The 21,744-nt window shown below is 41.2% G+C and overlaps 1 protein-coding gene across 7 annotated transcripts in view; it reads right to left on the bottom strand.

Moving 5' to 3' along the window:
* The window catches only part of RALGPS1 (Ral GEF with PH domain and SH3 binding motif 1), a 577,572-nt gene that overhangs the window by 41,228 nt on the left and 514,600 nt on the right, over positions 1-21,744 (bottom strand). For 4 of the 7 annotated variants that reach the window (XM_089675286.1, XM_089675285.1, XM_089675283.1 and 1 more), the window contains 2 exons: positions 11,198-11,324; positions 3,142-3,293 (listed from right to left, as the gene is read on the bottom strand). The exons of 2 other annotated variants lie outside the window; for them this stretch is intronic. In XM_089675286.1, coding sequence (XP_089531412.1) covers positions 3,142-3,293; positions 11,198-11,324 — 279 coding nt within the window. The remainder of the gene's footprint in view (positions 1-3,141; positions 3,294-11,197; positions 11,325-21,744) is intronic. One more of the 7 variants, XM_089675288.1, reaches the window with a different exon arrangement.

The following is a 21,744-nucleotide window of genomic DNA, read 5'->3' on the forward strand; positions in this document are numbered from 1 at the left end:
ACCTCACACCTCCCAGTGCAGTCAGAGAAAATCTCTCCTCACCGACCTCTGCTGCTCCTTCCCACGGACACCATCCCTCCCATATAGTACATCCGTCTATGCATTTACCATCTGCTTACAGTACATGCCTCACCACTCCACCGTCATGACAACCTCATTCATCCATTCATCACATCAGTGCAAACAGATCCCCCACTCCACCAGTGGCCCCTGTCACCTGCACAGTACAATTCATTATATCACTCAACTCCACCAATGTATGCTTCTAGAGCAGGTACATGTTTGCTAGTATATATAATTTCTAACCCTCCACAATAGCCCAGAATTTTAAAATGCAGTCACTGTGTTGGTTTAGAGCAGGGGTCTTCAAACTTTCTAAACAAAGGGACAGTTTTCTTCAGACTTTGGGGGGTGGACAGTGGCCAGTGGGAGTAGATAATGCCTCAGATTTGGTGGTCAGTGGGAGTATTTAAAAAAATACATGGCACCCCCGTGGTAAGTATGAGGAGGAAGAGTGCTCCATCATTTGGTATTAGTGGGAGGAATAGTGCCTCTATTGTTGATGTCAGTGGGGAGAATAGTGCCCCATTGTTGGTATCAGTGGAAGAAATTGTTCCCCATCATTAGTTTCAGAGGAAGAAATTGCGCCTCATCATTGGTGGAAGGAATAGTGCCTCATCATTGGTGTTGGTGGAAAGAATAGTGTCCCTGCCCCATCAGTGGTGTCAGTAGGAGGAATAATACTCCATTGTTGACGTCAGAGGAAGGAATATTGTCTTGTATCAGTGGGAGGAATAGTGCTCCAAGAGCTGGATATAGACAAGCAAAGAGCAGCAGTTTGGAGACCGCAGGTTTAGTGCAAAGCCTTATATAGTTCCCTACAGACTCATCCGACAAGAGGCTGCAGTGCCATCTCAGCACTGTGAAAAGTCTTCTGAATTTTCCTTTATAATTCGGGCAGCACAGTGGCTAAATGGTTAGCACTTCTGCCTGGCAGTACTAGGGTCATTGGTTTGAATCCCAACCATGGCACCACCTGCCTGGAGTTTGCATGTTCTCCCTGTGCCTGCGTGGGTTTTCTCCGGGTACTCCGGTTTCCTCCCACACTCCAAAGACATGCTGCTAGGTGAATTGGATCCTGTCTAAATTGTCCCTAGTATGTGTATGTAGGAATGTGAGTTAGGGACCTTAGATTGTACACCCCTCAAGGGTTAGGGTCTGATGTGAACATACAATACATATGTAAAGCGCTGCGTAAATTGACGGCGCTATATAAGTACCTGAAATAAATAAATAATAATTGTACAGAGTGCACTTCCTCAATTTGGCACACAGCAGGTGTTTCCTGCATAAAATCAGCATTTCACTGACTAATTCTGCATTCGACTTTTAACAGTTGCAGTACAGATGTCCTTTACTTACTGTCGTTACCCAAGTTAGCTCTTAGGTAACGGCTGTAATTTTTCCTATCGCCGTCTGTAGCCAAAGCGCTAAATCCTGGCAGTGTGAGAGCTTGTGGGTACACGTTCTGACATTCATAATGTGCATGTTTATACAAGCCTCTGTTCCGAGAGGTGAAGATGTTATAAATTTTATGGTGGCTGCTGGCAGGTGGGAAGGTATCACTAATCAGCCAATTATGTTGGCGTGAACACGAGAGGTAGAGAAGTATAACACGTGCAGAGATATAACTCTCAGGTAGGTGCTGGGGAGACTTACATTCAATATTAGCACACAGAGTGCCCAAAATGTATACTGTTTATTGTTTTAAAGGTAGCCACATTTCACATATTTGCAGGACCTGCTTGGTAGTGGAAGACAGTGCCTGTACTTTACTGTTCCTCTCGGTCAGTGGAAATTACTTGTCAGATGACGCTGACTTAATCACAATTTAGCTTATTTTATGAATTTTCATTCAGTAAACAAAAATGTAATTAGTATAGAAAAAAATGTAATGAAAATATGGAACAGCTAGCTCGTAAAATGTGAACATAGCATTCATATAAACTTTACAATAGTACCATACAATTCCTGAAAATAAACTAGATTTGAAATTTTACAGCATGTGACTGGGAAAAACGAATATAAAACTATTTCCCTTTTAAGTAGTGAGTATTCTTCCCACCAGACTATTCATGAATATAATATTTTTATTTTAAGATTTTATAATAGCACCTCTGATTTTGCTAACATCTCTGTGGTATCTTAAAATACCTATCTAAGGATAAACAAAGTTGGAGTTTAAAATAAAAACGGGAAGTGATAACAAGGAAAGAAAACTCTGTTTATAGGTAAACCTCAGAAGAGATTTTTTAAAACATTTTGAATAGAGCAGGGAAGGGTTAGAACCAATGTCAGTTTAATTTTGCTGTCTAGGTCCTCACTAGGGAGATTTCGTTTAACCTCCTGTCCTAGTGAGAGGTCCATTTAACAGGAGTTCTAGCCCTTCACCACTCATTGAGAAAAAAAAAAGTTGGAGTTCTGCTTTACAAATGTTCCTATATATTCACACACTTACCTTCCTTTCACACCAAGATAATTGATGTGCAAGCTACTAGTCACCAGAGTGCACAGGGCTATGGACTCCCTATTTGATGATATTGATTGCCCCAGTACAGTCACATGCTTCTCCATACCTGGAAGTATTAGATATTTCCTTTGGCTCCCAAAGTTGAATGGTGCAATTGGAGGAGCGAAGCAAAGACAAGTATATACGCATGGTGAGAGGTAACTCAAAGCAAACCTGAATAGACAAAGCACAGGTTGCTTTAAAGAGATATAAAAGTAACCATGTCTCTGTAATGGGACTGGCCTTGCTTGTGCTCTTTTCCCTGTCACAGCCAGCACTGAAATCATGGATGTAGGCGACCAGGGGAAGCAGGACCATCACCCGCTTGGGCAAGTGACAGAGCTTAGTCCTAGCAATTGGCTGCTAGGCTGGAACATTGTCACAGGGGAGAGGGCCACGTGCCCCATCATACCTTGAAGTGCAGAGTAGTGTCACCAGCTGCAATGAATTCAGGAGAAGTGAAAACTTTGCGCAACATAGGCAAGGTGACTGTTTTTTAATGTAATCTGCACACTGTTTCACTGTCAGAATTGAGCTGTATGGGGACTGGAGAGATGTGGTTTTTGACCTACCAATCGATATTCCATTGGTGAATGCTGCCAACGGTATGCTGTTGCGGGCAGGACTCTGGGACTCAAGGACACTGTCATCCAGAAGGCTGCGTTGTTTCTCGGATGGAAAAGTGGCACTCTTGCTTTCGACAACACTGAACTGACACATGACGCTGGAGACATGGAGAAAAATATGTGCGCTTAGTGTGGCGCATAAGAAATCCTATTATTTTCTACATTAGGAGGTCCTGTACTCACCCAATAGCATGGCCTCTAGTGTCCTCCTCAAACGCTTCCAGTAGAACAGAATATCGCATAGCAATCATATAAAAGTTCCCAAATTTCATATATCAAAATGTATTTTCCAAATGTGACTAGCTGTATAAATCACTCTGGGCTCATAAGAGCCACATGATTTGCTATAGTTATAATTATGCCCTTGTCCTGTCTCTCAGGCTTTGTGATTAGACATTGAAAACAGGGAGGCAGGCTTGCAGAGGTTGTGGTAAAACCATACAACAAAAAGTAGCATTGCCAGTGGTGGGGTTGTATGATCCTTTAGGAGACTTTGGTTTGAGGCCAGGGGACTAGAAATTTGTGAGGGGGGTCTCTCTAAGGTGTGCCTTCAGCCAAAACAATTTTTAGCTGCTTTGGACATAGTGAGTAACCTCTGCTAGCTTTTACTTCTATACAATGAAAATGAGGGAGTGACACTACTTGCCAACAGTCCAAAAATGTTTATTTCCTCAAACTGTATATACTACAATGCCAACCCATTTTTGGGGCTTCCAAATGCCTCCCTTTGCCAGGGCTAAATACATTCAAGAAAAAAAATGCATAAATATATATACATAAGTAAACTTCTCTGCATTTACCTGCATAATATAGATTGACATTTGACTATGTATGAAATAAAAAAAATGGATTAGTCCTGATTCTACAATTAATTTGGTTTTTCTGCATTATGTACTAAAAGTTAATGACAGTTAATGTATTCATGTAAGTATATTTTGTGCATTCATGTAAGTACAGCTATCTTGCAAGAGAAAAAAATGATATTGTACTATGTAAGTGTATATTTATGTATGTATGGTTTTTTTTTTAGATGGTTATAATGTACAAGCTTTCTTTTCTACCTAAAAGCTCTGTACTTCTCCAGCCCCGACAAAGTGGGCATTGGGATATACAGTATAAGGAAATTAACAGTTTTAGACTCTTGGAAAAGAGTGTGGAGCCCCATCCTTATTTTGGTATCCTGCCCCTCTTGTGTACTTGGAGCTGACTCAAGTATATTGCAGAGGACGGACTGTTCAAAAGGTGGACGCCGACAGAGGCCCTGATTTACTAAAGGGGCAGAGTACTATCACACTGCAAAGTTAATTGTCACATATCTTAGTGAGTGAGGTATAAATATGTAAAATATACACTTTGCAAAGAATATCAAATCATCAATAATTGAAGTCCACAACACTTTACCTCAGTTGCTAAGCTAAGTGAAAGCTCACTGCAAAGAAAATATTAATTTAGCTTAGTGGATGAGGTAAAGTTGTTCTGATTTCAATTATCCAGTTACAAAAATCCTCCTTTTTTTTAAATTATTTTCCCTTGCATTTGATCAGAGCCTCGCATAGGGGGTACACGTGGTCCTTCTATAGGAAGCCTGGCCCCCATCAGGTCAGTAGGTGGGGCCTGAGTCCAGCAGGGGCTGTGGTGGTGTTTCCCCTAAGGCCCTGTATACACTGCTCAAAAAAATTAAAGGAACACTTTTTAATCAGAATATAGCATCAAGTCAAGTATATTGATCTGGTCAGTTAAGTAGCAGAGGGGGTTGTTAATTTCATTAACACCAAAGCAGCTGAAACTGATTAACAACAGGTGCACTAGATGGGCAACAATGAGACAACCCCCAAAACAGGAATGGTTTTACAGGTGGAGGCCAATGCCATTTTTTCCCTACTCATCTTTTCTCACTGTTTTTCACTAGTTTTGCATTTGGCTAGGGTCAGTGTCACTACTAGTAACACATGAGGTGATATCTGGACCCTATAGAGGTTGCACAGGCAGTCCAACTACTCCAGGATGGCACATCATTACATGCCATTGCCAGAAGGTTTGCTGTGTCTCCCGGCACATTCTAAAGAGCATGGAGGAAATTCCAGGAGGCAGGCAGTTACTCTAGGAGAGCTGGACAGGGCCATAGAAGGTCATTAACCCATCAGCAGGACCGGTATCTGCTCCTTTGTGCAAGGAAGAACAGGATGAGCACTGCCAGCGCCCTACAAAATGACCTCCAGCAGGCCACTGGTGTGAATGTCTCTGACCAAACAATCAGAAGCAGGCTTCATGAGGGTGGCCTGAGGGCACAACGTCCTCTAGTGGGCCCTGTACTCACTGCCCGGTCCATAGTGCTCGATTGGCATTTGCCATTGAACACCAAAATTGGCAGATCTGCCACTGGCACCCTGTGCTTTTCACAGATGAGAGCAGGTTCACCCTGAGCACATGTGACAGATGTGAAAGGGTTCTGGAGAAGCCATGGAGAACGTTATGCTGCCTGTATCGTTTAACATGACCGTTTTGGTGGTGGGTTAGTGATGGTTTGTGGAGACATAGCCAGAGAGGGACGCACAGATCTCTACAGGTTAGACAATGGCACCCTGACTGCCATTAGGTATCGGGATGAAATCCTTGGACCCAATGGCAGACCCTACGCTGGTGCAGTGGATCCTGGGTTCCTGCTGGTGCACAACAATGCCTGGCCTCATGTGGCAACAGTATGCAGGCAGTTCCTGGAGGATGAAGGAATTGATACCACTGAATAGTCCCCACGCTCGCCTGACCTAAATCCCATAGAACACCTCTGGGATATCATGTTTCGGTCCATCCGACGCTGCCAGGTTGCACATGAGACTCTCCAGGAGCTCAGTGATGCCCTAGTCCAGATCTGGGAGGAAATATCCCAGGACACCATCCGTCTTTTCATTAGGAGCATGCCCCGATGCTATCAGGCATGCATACAAGCACGCGGGGCCATATAAACTACTGAGTACTATTTTGAGTTGCTGCAATGAAAGTTCAGCAAAATGGACTAGCCTGCAGAATAATTTTTTCATTTTGATTTTTGGGGTGTCTTTGAATTCAGTCCTCTGTAGGTTGATAATTTTCATTTCCATCAAAGGATGGGGCATCCTTACATTCCTAACACATTACCCAGTCCATATCAGTACAGATATCCAGCATGAGATTTTCCCCATTGAGCTTTGATGTGTTTCCAAAGCATTCCTTTAATTGTTTTGAGCAGTGTATATGCTTTCCCATCTGAAGCCTCTTGGTGGTGAGAGTCTGTGGGTGATCCCCTAGAACACAGGAGGCCAGGGTGAGGCCACCCTCTACATTTCTCACTCATGTGGCAGCTGTACTCTGGCTAAAGATGGGATGACAATGAGGAGAAGAAAATATGCCAGCTGAACTTCATCCTCCAGTTATATGGTAAGAGGTTGACCTCTCCGCTTTCCCCTGCCCTGCTCCTACATACTGCTTACTGCACTGCCATGACGCTACACACTAACCTGCCTCTACATACTGCACACTGTCCTAACACTACAAACTGCTCAGCCTGTATGTACTGCCCTACCATTATATACTGCCCATTACTATGACCTGCTTCCACATACTACTCACTGTTGCTGCATGCATGCCTGGCCCTGCCATTTTAAACAGCTTCCTTCACTGCCATTACATGTTGCATAGCCACTACAGATAGCTCACTATACTGCCATAATATACTGTTCACTGAACAGTACTGCCATTACATAATGTACATTGCCCTGCCACTGTGTACTGTTCAGTTACTGCCCTACCACTGTCAACACATACAGCTTCAGGCATGTTCTGAGCTGCCATTAGGTATTGTGCATGGCCCTGCATATCTTTACTACTACAGACTGATCACTGCCCTACACTTTCCTACTGTTACATACTTACATACTGTGGCCATTACACACTAGTACTGACAGTCACACCAAGAGGGAGAGGGGGGCCTGACAGGTTGACTCTACAGGGCCGAATAATTTCAAAAGCCGGCCCTTCACATTATTAGGAATTCTTTGCAAAGTGAACTTGACTTATTTTTATCTCACTCACTATGATAAGTGGAAATTAGATACACTTCTGGTGAATGGACACATTAGAAAACTTTTGGCAATCAGCGGCTGCAGCCACTGATCAGGGTATTCCAACAGCAGAGAGTCCCACTGTCAGAATACAATGTCTTAGTGGGGAAGATACCTTCATCCAGATCATTTGTGTGTGGATAGAGGAATCTATTGGTTTTTTTTTCCATGCAGCTCACTGGCTGAACATTATGGGTCTAATAGATGTCTCCATAAAGAGTATATAGCACAAGACGAACTCTATCACAGGGGACCTGTTAGCTCCCCTTTTGATAGAATTTAGTCCTGCTTTGATTTTATTGCTATCAATCTGCACTAAAAAGTTTTAATCCATAGGATGCTAACATTAGTAAATAGGAAGATATATTATATTTACTTGTTTTAAACTTTTTCAGCTGCTTCCTTGTTTCTGGTCTAGGGCAAAATGATGTCATATATTCCATTAGTCTTCATGGGCATTTTTTTCTTTTATCTGGGGGGAGGAGGGGTTTTCTCAGGTAAGCACACCCTTCTATTTGCATGCTTGAACTAAGAGGCAGATGGATTCCAGGAAGTACATGCTACATGAATCGTCTGCCCTTACTAGTGGCTAGAAATGCCAAGGGGGTGTTTTACAAAGTGATTTCTCAGCAAAATAAAGCATGGAGACATTGATGTATGGGTGAGTATTAAAAATGAACTAAATGGTGTTTTCAGTTAATACCACCCGGGTGCACACACATACAATTGCATGCATAGTCTGTGTAAATGATATATTAGGTATGGCCTCGCACACTGGAGCGAGGAGAATAATTCAGGTCCCTCATTTAAAGTCAACTCTAAACTGACGAGCATCACCTGATAATTTTGGATGCCATCATTTTTCATAATTTTGAAAATGCAAAGTTTTGGAGGCTTGATATATTTAATATTTATTTTCTCTACACTATCTCATCTTTTATTACGTACAATAAATTGGGATTAAATTGTGTTTGTTTATACTAAAGTACATTTTAGTATATTTTTTATCATGCAACATAAAAAAATGCAAATATCATCTTTTTATTTTACAGGGCCTCTGCATTCAGAACATATAGAACATTCTGAGGGTATAAGGTAATTTTATCTAGCCAAAAATGCAGATTTAAACGTGTGCAGAAATGGAAAAAAGGAAATGGCTAGAGATGGATTAGAACACATACAGTATTAGGTTTTTATTGCGGTCTGTGCCCTAGTTAAGGAGATTCACCCTATTTACCATCATCATTGAAAGTTAAAGTAAAAAAAAATTCAAAATTTTAGGTTGTCCCCAGAAAAGTAATAGAGGGGAAGTCTTCCAATGGGGAGACTAGTTCTGGTGACCTGTGGGTTATAACCCTCTCTTACTCTATCCATAATTAAGAAAACATTTTGCTTATAGTTCTACTTTAAAAGACTCTGATGAGGGCTCTAATGAGTTTAACCACCTCAATAACAACATGTTTCATCTATTTTCCAAAACAAGGGACAATTTTGGGGGTGTCTACACTCTCTGGGCATTTTTATTTGATATTTTTATCACAGCAAGTAAGGGAAACAGTGGGTTTTTTTGTTTGTTTTTTTAACTACTTGGTCTTTTTTACTTCACATAGTAAAAAATAAAACCCAGGGGTTATAAAATATCACCAAAAAAGAAAGATCTGTCTCAAAAAATGATATAAAATTTGGGTATAGGGTTTGATTGACAATCACTCCATCATGCAACAGTCACAGCACTGAAAATTAAGGGGTTTTAAAGGTTAGTACTCAAGTGAGTAAAGGATACGTCCACCTTCAGTAACACAATACACCCTTATTTAGGGTATAATATGTTACTAATGCAGCCCCCCTCACCCACCCCCCAATCCCCCACTGTGAGAGGCAGCGGTGGATCCTCTACCCGCACCAGCTGTCACATTTTAAAAACAGTGTGGATGAGCAAGGCTCTGCCCACACAGCTGCATTATTCATTGTCAATGATCTGTAAATGAATGAATGAACTACAAGTCCTGTCTGCCACCGTTGCAGACGGATTGTAATTCTTAATGAACTACCATGGCACTTCCTGCAGATGAGTAACTGTCTGTCTGTATGGAGGAACAGGCTGACACCTGTCAGGAGTGTCTGCAGAAGCCTAACATTGGATCTGCAATCTAATGATTATGGGTACAGGCTCCATGAAAAAAAAAAGAATAATAAATGCATTTTTTACCTGCAAAATCATATGCATTTATTTATTTTTTTCTACAAAAGGTGAACTTAACCTTTAAACTATCAATGTGTGAACTGCAGTAGTGTAAAATGTCCACCAGAGGACAGTGAAACATTAAAGCCAAATTTCTCTTTCTTGCTCATCACATAGTATTCAATATTGTATGATTAAACTGGAGTTATATGTGATATTGTAACTACAACGTTCTGTAAAATTGCAAAGGGCGGGATGCTTAAAGTAGGATTCCAGGCTAAATCTAACTAGTCTTAAAAATGCTTCCTCTGCCCTCCTAACACCTATGCTTGCTAACCTGTGTAAGAAAAATGTATATACTTGCCTATTTTCATCCCACTCCAATCTAGTCACTTGATCCCCTGTGTCAGCCAACAGAGGCAAAGAAGAAAAGAGAAAGCATTCAACAAAGCCTGAAGCTGTGACATCACCATTAGGACGCCGCACCCATCCATTGTCGGTGCTCCCTCTTCTCCCCTGCAGTTGCTGCTGACTGACACAGGGAGCTGGATCATGTGACTGGACCAGAGCGGTATGATAATAGTTAGGTATATACTGCACACCTTCCTTAGTCAGCATCAGTGTTAGGAGGGGGACAGAAACCTGGCATTCTATGGGACAACAATGCAATAATTTTGATTTTTGTTTTCTTTTAAAGCCCTACTCTATGACAATGAAAAATTCACCCTTGCAGTGTGCCCCTGTTGACTGCAAGTGCTAAATTCTTGTTTTGTCTAGTGGGGTACAGTGCTGGCTGTATTGCTTACCTATCTCCCTTCCCCAGCACTCTCTTCCTCTGCCTGAAATCTCATCATCATCACATATAATACAAGGACATTAACCCTTTATTGTATGTTGAGGAGGTGGAATATGACTAGTCTTGGGCTTACAGAGGGAATTATGGGAAGCTGGTTGCAGCACTGGATTGACCTTTCTGGAGTGAGGATTAAGGTAAATATTTCTCCTCTACCAGTCATAACAAGCATTTAACCCTTGTTATGTCTACAGGTAGAAGAGAAATACTGCAAGAGTGTATTTTTTTTTAAGGTAAAACTGCAGCCAAACAGACATCTGGAAAGCATATGGAATGGTTTTATCTGCTAAAACATTTGTTTCTATTTTTATTCAGACAATATTTCAGTTGCCAAAATGCTTAAGCAGATGGTGACACCACTACAGTAGTGCTCTTTGTCACCAAACTATTACCAAGCATCATCACAATGCAGAGGTCCTCCCTGTGCTGTCTTATCAGTAGACTAAGAACCTCCTGCTTCCTAAAACATTTTAACATGACAGTGATGCCAATGTGCTACAAACGGCCTGGCTTACACTGAAGATCACTCCCAAACTGAATCAGATTTTTGGTATGCTGGGATAATATAAAGATAGATTTCGGTTAGTTATAATACAAGTATTTTAAAGCCCAACTCCAGCCATGTTTTAGTTTTGGATAAAGCGTGGAAAAGTTAAACTTTTTGTCAAGTCATTACTTTAATCTTAGACCTCATTAGAGAGACAATCCCTCATGTCTGGTTTCTGTGAACCCTGTACTAGAATAGAGGGATGCGGTTGTCACTGAGACAGGAAGACACACAGACAGCAATGAAAACATTTCAGAAGTTCCAATCTTTCCTCATTCATACAAATATATGAACTCAGTCCCACACTGAGCAGATGAACCCACTTGTTTCCTAAGCTGCGGCTCTTCCTGTGGCGGGATACCGGAGGGGTTGGCATGTTGGTGGCCATCGAAGCATCTGGACATGTTGGCCGCCTGTTGTATCTCATTGTTGCCGTCATTTCGGAGGGACCTGATGACAAAGATGAAGAGGTGATGAATGGAATGTAAAATGTTTCCCTTTAATCTAAGGTGATTGAATGTGGCACTTCAAGCTGAATACTATAGTTCTGTAGCAAGGTTTTGGCAAAATCAATTTTACTATTGGTGAAATTTCACCAAAGCAGGACATGAATTTTGTTCATTGAGCTGCTTACAGAAGGTAACATTTGCTTTAACAATAACTATGACCCACACCCCAATGGGTATCTATTGAAGCGCTCTCATGCCCCTCTGTATCTGTTAGAGCCTTGATCTGGCATCCTAATAGGTTTCACCTCACTCATTTTGTGCCCAACATTATCATATTCGCTAACAATCTGGAACAGGCAGAAGACTCAAAGATCTCTATCCTCCACTCACACTCTTCTGGCCCCCCATTTTCCATAAGCTGGTGTTCACACATGGACTTTTATAACACTGATTTCAATGGTGACTCAATAAAGGCTTTCTGAGAATATGGGGGACTTTTTAAATGGAAAAAACCATACACCTTGGAATATTATCGGGAAAATATACAAATGCTGTCTTCTGAATCATTTCGGTATAACCAAATGATATCTTACATTCAAACTAAACTCAAATTGGTATCAGGCCTTCTGACATTGACACCTTTTGAGATATCCTGTAAATCCAGGCATCTGTCAAAAGGACGAATATCTACCTTATATACTTTATTGACAGACCTGAACCACAAACTTCCCTACATGCTACTCTGGGAGAATTAAAATATCTATAAACACACCTCTGATTGAATCCCAACTATAAAACATTGTTGTGATGGTACCTGGTGCCAACAAGGATTGGGAACATTTCTCCTACTGCCTCACCTGCCTGCTTTAGACAATGTGGTCAACTTGGTACCATGTAACATAATTGGTGAAAATTACCCAAAGTATTCCGATTTTAGATAAGAGTTTTCTTATTCGATTTGTTATGGATACAAATGTCCCTAGATATCTGGAACTGACCCTATTTCAAAAATTTACTCCTGACATCCCGAGCAGAGTCAAATGGTTAATTTCCTACATGATTTTGGCAGCCAGAATAACTATTGTGAAAAGTTGGAGACAACCTGTGGTGACACTTGATTACCTCAAACACAAACTCAATTGGATTATGGTCAATGACAAAATCACCTTTATCCTCCAAACCAACGGGACTGGGGACTGCCTTCCTTACCAGTGCTGGCAACTTACCTCTTCTTACTCTTTCTTTTTCTACCTTTCCCTTTAGGCTCTCCCTTGCTCCAAATAACCCACTGAGGTCTTCATATTTTGGGACTGTATGACTCAGCAACTGCTTGGGGCCTTATGTACACTGCTCAAAAAAATTAAAGGAACACTGTTTAATCAGAGTATAGCATCAAGTCAATTAAACTCCTGGGATATTGATCTGGTCAGTTAAGTAGCAATACCCCAGGATACCATCCGTTATCTCATTAGGAGCATCCCCCGACGTTGTCAGGCATGCATACAAGCACGTGGGGGCCATACAAACTACTGAGTACTATTTTGAGTTTCTGTAATGAAATTTCAGTAAAATAGACTAGACTGCTGCGTCATTTTTTTCAATTTGATTTTCGGGGTGTCTTTGAATTCAGTCCTCTGTAGTTTGATAATTTTCATTTCCATCAAACAATGGGGCATCCTTACGTTCCTAACACATTACCCAGTCCATATCAGTATAGATATCCAGCATGATATTTTTCCCCATTGAGATCTGATGTGTTTTCAAAGTGTTCCTTTAATTGTTATGAGGAGTGTAGATGCCTATGCATCATATACTGTTATCTTTTATTTTTTTCTTTATTCTGAAGAACTATTAGCAATATGCCCTGAACCTTGATGGAATCTATGCCTAGGGGGTTGACTTTAAACGCCATGTTGAACATGTTAATATGCAAACCAAGAGTGTTTGCTTTTGATATGTGTCTTCCCTCTGTGCCTGCTGTGGTTGCTGTACACAGTTTTATGTAAGAGAGATCCTGTTCTGTATATTACTTTGGTTTATTTTCAAAGAAAATGGAGTTCAATAAACAAAAATTGAAAGAAAAAAAATAACTCACTTTTTTTCCTTTTTAACCCAAAAATAATAAGGCAAATGAAGGGATGTTTTTTGGCACAAAACAAGTCCAGAATAGGTGATAGGAGCATCCATAAACCTTTGGAAGCCATTTAAAACCCACTACATCCTTACACTCCAACAACAGACACCTTAATTTTCCATTCCCCATTGATTCCAATACATTTTGGCAATATGGTGAAATTTTGCCAACATTTCAAGATTTCCAAGAGAATTTGGGGGAAATAAAAATTCTCAATCTTGCTATTGCCTATTTTTGAGTGAGGAAATGCCGCAGCGATGTTAAGCAGGCTGAGAGACTGCTGATACCTATTTTTAACTTCTTGATGACACCAAGGGGAAATGTGTGGACATTTTCAGCTGCTACATTAGCCAATTATATGAAGTGGATGAAAAAATTACAATTTCATTTATAGGTGGAGTAAGATGGGCTGATTTACCCATTTTTTAAATCTCTTGGCTAGATAGGCCTTATGCACCCTGGACGTTTTTGACGCTTCTCTCTTAGGGATGTCTGGTAGAAAAAAAAACCCCACTGCCAATGCATCCAGGAGCAGAGGCATTTTGGCAGAAAGGACAATTACATGCACGCAAATGCATCTAAACGCTAGGAGCATTAACTTCAATGGCCAGAATAAATAATTATTCTGGCCAACTAAATTAATTAACACCCAAGCGCTTGATGTGCCTAAACGAGTTACACGTGTTTACAAGTGTCAGGTGTTCTTTCTGCCAAAACACCACTGCTAGAAGGAAAGGCTTCTAGGAGAGATAACAAAAATATCCAGTGTGCATAAGGCCTTATACTCCTCTACTTGCTTTTATCTCAACGTGGAGACTTCTCATACTAGTTGTCCCTGGAGGTCAAAGCTGGGGGCATAGAGACTTTGAGAGTTTATATGAAGCTGGTGGAAGGGTTCAGCCAAATGGCATCCACCCAAAACTGAAATAAAAGTCCTTATAAAAAGAACATTCACCAACAAAGTAATAAACCAGGGACAGAGAGGAAGGGATTCCATCCAACAGTTTATATTAAATGATCGTACAGGCCCTGGGGGGAGGTACAGTCTCACAACTCACACACTATGTCACATATCTCTCACTGATTTTCCTGCTTCCCAAATGTATCATGTCTGTCAACTTGCAACAATGATTAATGATGGATCTGGCTGCTTTTTAATCATCTAAAACTGTATATTTTGCACACAGTAAAAAAGGGCACACTGCATTAGCAGAAAAAGAATAAATCTGTAATAGCTAAAAAATAATAAAATAAATCAATATACATTGTTTTTCAATATGTTCATTTAACAGGACTTTTCTGAACCAAAAACTTACAAAACAAAGAACTTCAATTGAATAGAGTAGGGAGGGTTAATAACGTTTTCAAAATGTTTACTGCTGTTTGTGTGCTCACTGGTGAGTTTGCCCTCACTTCCTGTTGTGTCTCCAGGCAAGAAGTGAGGGGAAATCTCCTCAATTTGGAAATAACAATAAAGAAGAAAAGAAGAATAGTCAGAGGTTCTGACCTTTTGACCACTCTCTGCAAGGCTAAAAGAAAAAGTTGGCTTTGAAATTCTAGTTTAAAATTTTCAAAGGAGCCAAGAAATGAAATCACTTGCTGGATGTGTTGTTGCTACAAATAAGAGTAAAAAAAATTTCCACTTATAAACTTTCGGAAGGCCATTCTCTGCCATTTATTTCAGGCCAGGAGACCTAGCACCACTTCCACCCCTCTAAAGTACACACTATTTTACTACACTCTGTAAAAGCCATGGTCAGCTCCACAGTCATCTGGAGCAAAGCTGTACAAGTAGTTGCATAACGTAGGCGGTGTTTCTGCTACCATAAAGTTCATAGGCTGGATATGACTCAGAAAGGTGATGTCACCAATACAGCCTTTCAGGAAACCTGGAAGAACAAATTAATTAAAAAGAGAAAAAAAGGCCTCTCTAGCTGGAGAACCCTATTATACCAGCACAGTATGGATTGGGTTTGTGGGTTCTCATGGTACACATACGAATCACTTGGGCTCCGTGAACAGGAAACTTGATTAAATAGTCAAGATGGCTTCCAAAAACAATACTTTTTATTTTTCCCGAAGAAGTTCATATCAACCCACTGGAAACACATGCAAGGAAAACGTGCTGTACCAGAATAAAATCCATTACAAGCTGTTTGGCTAGTGGTAGAATCCTGGCTATACAGTGGATAGTAATACTGTACTAAATTTATGTACATAAAAAAAGACATTTTTATGTACAGAAAAGCTACAGAAGTTTGCCTTATCTCCACAATACTTGGCCACCTATGATCTAACAGGTTGGCATAACTTCCTGAGAGTTACTCAGCATCTAGGCTTCCCTTTGCCCTTATAGCCTTATGATTATAACTAGTCACCAAGCATACAATCAAGTTTATAAAAAAAATAAAAAATACAACTTTGTTAGGACTAGATTTATAGAATAAAATCAGCCCTAAAATGAACCTGTGCTTTGCCTATGCAGGGCAAAGCAACCGGGTTACCTTATTCCACTTTTTTACCCATCCCCTGCAGCACATAATCACCTTTCCATTGATCTCATGCTGCTCCATTAAACCTCTGGAAACAAAGAAAACTGCCATGTGTAAGCACAATTCAGATTTGAAGTCTGAGCTTATACAGGGCTGTCTCCCGAACCATGTGCAATGGACAATTCACCAAAAACCAACACTGTCACATGGTTAGTCACATGTTCCTCTATACCAGGATCATTTTCTTCACTTTCAGCAAGTAAACCGAGCATCAGAAAACAAAGAAAAGCAGAGTATGTACTGATGGAGTTCGAGCTTTAAATCAACCCTGCTGCTTTGCTCTTCATATGTAACCATAGGGACCAATGGTTGTGCCCTTGCTCTCAATGGTAAAGTCATGGGGAGGGGATCGGGGAGAAGAAAATACTACAAGCTCGGTTTTAGAAAGACTGAGTTTGAAGAAGTGGTGTGACATTCACATGGATATGTCGCTCAGTAAATTTGTGATATGTGCGGAGATTGAGGGGGTGAGTTGAGGAGTTGACAGATAGATCTGGGTGTCATCAGCATAGAGGTGCTATTAGAAGCCATGGGAGGTTATCAACTGGCCCAGGGAAGAGGTATAGAGAGAGAAGAGGAGGGGCCCAAGGACAGAGCCTTGGGGTACCCCAAAGGAAAGAGGAGTGGCGGAGATGGTATTGTATGTGACACTAAAAGTGCGCTGTGATATATTGGAGGAGAACCAGCAAAGAGCAGAGTCACGGAGGCCAAGAGAGTGGAGTTTGTTGAGGAGAAGTGGGTAGTCAACTGTGTCAAATGCAGCAGAAAGGTCTAAGAGTATTGGTATGGCAGTTTCAGTGGAACGTTGTGGGCAGAAGCCAGACTGTAGGGGATTGAGAAGGCTGTAATCAATGAGGTAACGACTCACACGGTTGTGGATGAGGAGTTCAAGAAGCTTGGAGGCAAATGGGAGTAGGGAGATGGACCTCAAGTTACAAACAGGTGAGGTTCAGTGAGGGTTTTTTAAGTATGGGGGTGACCAGTGCATGTTTGTTCAGGGAGGGAAAGGTGCTGGAACATAAGAAGAGGCTAAAGATGTGGGTTTTGAGAATTTAGGATGGAGCAGGAAGGAGGTTGCAATAATTGCGAGGGGACAGGGTCCAGGGGACAAGTGGTGAGGTGGGCAGCAGAAAGGAGTTTGGCAACTTCCTCGGTGATAACAGGGTTGAAGGAGGAAAGTGTTGGGTATGGTGTTGGACTTGGTGTGTTGGTTGGTGGGGAAAGCTGGACGCTGGCTATCATGAATTGTGTCATTTTGTTTTTGAGATAATTGGCAATCTCCTGGACGGTGGTATCAACAGGGCCACCTACACTTTGTCAGATGATTCAGCAGGAATCAACAGAAATTCGAGTTGTGTTTGGTTAGCTTTATTGTACAAGGCAAGTAAAGCAGGACAATGCACAGTAAAGGTCCATAAATGTGAAATATCTTATTTTGTGATCAGTTAAGGTGTATTTTACATGCATAGCGTATTTTTCACATGTGCTAGTCCTTTTAACAGATTTCACCAGGTCTGGATTATTGAGGGCAACAATAGAAAATGAGTACTTTGTAAAAAAAAAAAAAAAAAAGAAAACACTTTGTTGGAACAATAAGAAAATTACACTTGGGGGAACAATGGCAATTGCCTAAAAGGATGGCACACTGACACTTAGGGATTCTAGAATGATGACACACTGACACTTAAAGCTGGCTATACATTAGAAAAAATTAAATGAAAATTCTCAGTACATGTGACAGCTTGACGAATGGTGTTTGAAAGTAAATAAAAATTTCATTTGTTTTTAACATTCAATTTTGGAACAAATGGACTTTACTGAATGAAAACCACATACACTGTTAGTAATTCATTTGTTTGAGAAAACATTTTCATCCTGCTCCTTCGAATTTTTGTGCCACTGCTGACAAAAAAAAAATCAATCTGACCCCACTAATTATTGGAAAAATCCACCCCACCTAAAATGAAAGATTTCATAAGAAGTTCTACTAGTGTATAGCCACCTTAAGGATTCCAGAATAAATACATACTGAAAATTATTCTGGAATAATATCATAATGATACACTGGGTCCCTGAAAATTGATCCTCTGACACTTGGGATTCCAATGGGATGATGCACTGACACTTCAGAGAACCAGAATAAAGACATGGCTATAATATTCTATAATCTCTAGTTAAAAGGTTTGATTTACTCTGTTTCTACATGTGAAATGCAAGTCATCAATCATACACAGACTGTCAGGAAGTCACATGGAGTTCCACCAGCCTGCTGGATGCCGTGATTGTTCACCTGTAGGAAACCGCTCAGCAGGCTCAAGAATATTAATAACCATACACTGCACACCAGATTTATTAACAATCTCTATTCACAAGACAGCAAAGTAGTGAGATGAGGAAATACATTCTAAAGTTCCTACTTTTTCTCAAATAAACTTATGAATCTACTATGCCTGTCTGGAAGCTAAGGGAAGCTCTAGCATATTTCCAGAATGCATACATTTTGACTATTAATGACTACTGAGATAAACTCAGCCCACCTATAGGCGGGAGAGGGAAAGTTGAGTTAAAATATGTCAGATTTTTACGGTATGTGAAACCAGCATCTCCAGCCACGTTGGCTATTTGCTGAGGAAAACCAAAGGTAAATGCTGCCCGGGTCTTTCCAGCGGTCAGAGTATACTGGGACTTCTAGTTCCACAGTGGCTGTCAGTTGCCAGCATGAGCTTCCGTTGTGATGTTTTTTTTTCCTTTACATTATTTACTTGATGACGACCATCACAGCTGATTCCAAGACAAAAAAATATAGAATTAATTAAACGTACAGGCAGTAAAAGCATCTGCCTCCTCCATCTATCACTGGCAAGCACAAAGTATTTTAACGACTAAATTGACTGTGAAATGAGAGCGACACGCCGGCTGCCTCGGATAATAGCCGCCTAATCGGAGACACGACCCAAAATGTCAGGCAGAACAATAACAAGCTGGTCATTTTGCTGCAAAACAGAACCTTTGGCTTAGCCAATAAAGGCTAAATCAATGCATCTTTAAAGAGCAACTCCAGCTAAAGAGATACATACACACAAACAGTTAGCTGGCTAGTAGGTTTGTAAAGTAATACACATACTCTTTTCCATATTGATTTCCCCCATCGCACACTCCTAATGTGCCAGATGGCATAAAGTTACAAAGCCTTTCACAGTCTGTATTTCTGCAGTCACGCTGTAGGGAAGGTGTGCAAATCCCACTTTCTGACCACAAGATGGTGCTAGAAATAAGAGCAGGTCCAGAATGACTTGGATTGATAGGCAGTGTAGGTGCCTCAGGAGCCACTGGAGGTCCTCATAGGTAGGATAACGGCAGCCCTGCTCCTGCCAGCAGTAGGGCCCTTTGGGTAGGAGGCGAAGATAGAAATAGTTTGGTCTTGATAGCGAGTACTGTAGACTAAGCTATAGCAGGACATAGGCTGTAAAGGTCCATCTCAGAGCTTCCCCCATACCTTCCAACTTTCTGAGATGGGAAAGAGGGACACCTTATGTAGGCAAGGACACTTTCCTGCAATATAGATTGGTGTTTCAAACAAATGAATTCAATAATTTAGTGCTTGGATGTACAGTTTACTGCAGTTCTGGTAAATAAACAGTACGTTTCTTTATAGAGGTCTACACATCGGACCCAAAAGAGGGACAAGTGAGGAGGAAAGAGGGACAGAGGGATTTGGTTCTATAAGAGGGATATTCCCTCCACATCAGCTAGTTGGGAGCTATGACTTCCTCTGAACGGGTAAACAAGCAAGGGGAGAAGCAGGACTTTATGGACTATGTAGCCTCTAAGCAACCCCTCTAAGGTATGGGCTACTCTGCGACACATTCTTTATTAATTACTGTTGTTTGTAATGGAAGATGTGTGTCTTCTCCTGGGATGACTGACGTAGATGCAGGCAAACTATAAAAGTAAAGCATTGTAACAACTTTCTGCATCCTCTAACCACTGTTGGGAATGTCTCCTGCTAAGGAGCCTTGTATGAGTGCAGGCTGCTGTCGAGATTTTGTTCTATAAGTCTTGAAGCAGGATTGTGGAGGCCCAGCTGCAGAATGTAGTTTAGGCCAGGTGCCCCTGAATGGGTGAGCTCACATGAAGGGGTGTTGTCATAGTCCCCAGGTACTCAAAGGAGCCCCGGTCCTGAAGTATCCCAATATGCTTAGGGGAGCCACTTGCTGAATAGGCATGAATGGGAGAAAAGTACATGTGCTGACCATGAAGCCCTCTGTTACACAACAATCCCAACTCTTTGGATTAGTAATGACATCTTTGAACTCTCCCCTTCCCACAAGGTCAACACCACCAGCCACAATTCTTTGTTTAATTTTGGATAGAGTGGGTTCTGTCTGTAAGTTTAATGTGGAAATTTCCCCTCACTCCCTGTCTCTATGACAGCTGTACAAGAAATAAGAGGTGCAGTTGTCACCAGGATGGGAAGACAGAGGTAGCAATAAATTCATTGTCATAAGCTCTCACCCTTCTACACTCTACTAAAAATGCATTTTTTGTCTGTGTCCCCCTTAGGTCTTGTTTACACTAGCAGTCATGAAGGGGGGGGGGAGATGGCAGTAAGAACAGGTAACTGATCTGCCTTCTTCTGCCCCCATTAAGTTGTAAGGCAGTCAGACAGGGTTGCACACATGCTGTGGCAAACATTTTCCCCCTGCCCTACCCACCACATATGGTCCATTCAAGTGCAGAGCACACAGCTGCAGTGCGTTGTAGCGGCATTTGCAATGTTACAATAGGCAGTGAGAAGGTGACATATTGCCTCCTCAATGCCTGTCAAACACCTCTGAAAACTGATCAACCGTGGACTGCTTTTCAGAGGGGCAGCAAGGGCTGCCAGTAGTGTAAACTTAACCTTAGAGAGATTTGTCTTTACTTCCTGTTCAGCAAATGTGGCAAAAATCTCCTCTGTAGGGACACAGGTGTCAATAAAAATCAAACAGAGGTGCTAACCCTTCCCTAGTTTTTACAGTATATAACTAGGTTAAAGGTTTTGTCTGGTTTTGAGCTTTCACTGTGAACCTGATTTCAATGTCACCTTCCATATGGTAACTTTGTAAAAAAAAAATGATGTGTATACATACTGTATGTAACTTACCAATATGTAATTCTTTCCTTAGCTTTTGTATTTTATCTCTGATTGAGCTTACCATTTTGCCCTCTCATGGCTATACAAAAACAACTGTTGTCAGTTGGGAATCTGTTTTTTGGTTTCCTGAAGCGGACTTAATTCTAAATGGTAGAAGTTATGTAATATTCTAGCTGGGCTGGATAAATAGAAAGTAATAAAAGGGCTGTGAGAAATAACTGCCTAAGGCATGTGGTCTTTGCTGTAGAAAAGGGTCAGCGTTCAGATTGATTGTGACCAGATGCCAGACCTGTAGGTCAGTGGGAATTGGAGAGACAGGTAGCCAGTTCATGTTTCGAGCCATCATGTCACTTACTGCTCCTGCCTAAATCCCCAATACATTCTGCCATTTAACAGACAGACCAGCAGTGGGAACCTGGAAAAGACACCATCTCAGGTACGTACATCTATGGAAAACTTTGTCTAGGGGGCACTAATGGGTTATCCTTTGTATATCTTTAGTTATTTTTAAATCTAGATCCTGTGTAATGAAATTTAGCCAGAATCGGTAGGCTTTTCAGAGTGCTTCTGAGCAGGGCTGCATCCTCCTCATATGATC

This window comes from Staurois parvus, unplaced genomic scaffold, assembly GCF_062004578.1.
Source record: "Staurois parvus isolate SC_StPar_1 unplaced genomic scaffold, SC_StPar_1.0 ptg000154l, whole genome shotgun sequence".
In the NCBI taxonomy this organism is placed as follows: Eukaryota; Metazoa; Chordata; class Amphibia; order Anura; family Ranidae; genus Staurois; species Staurois parvus.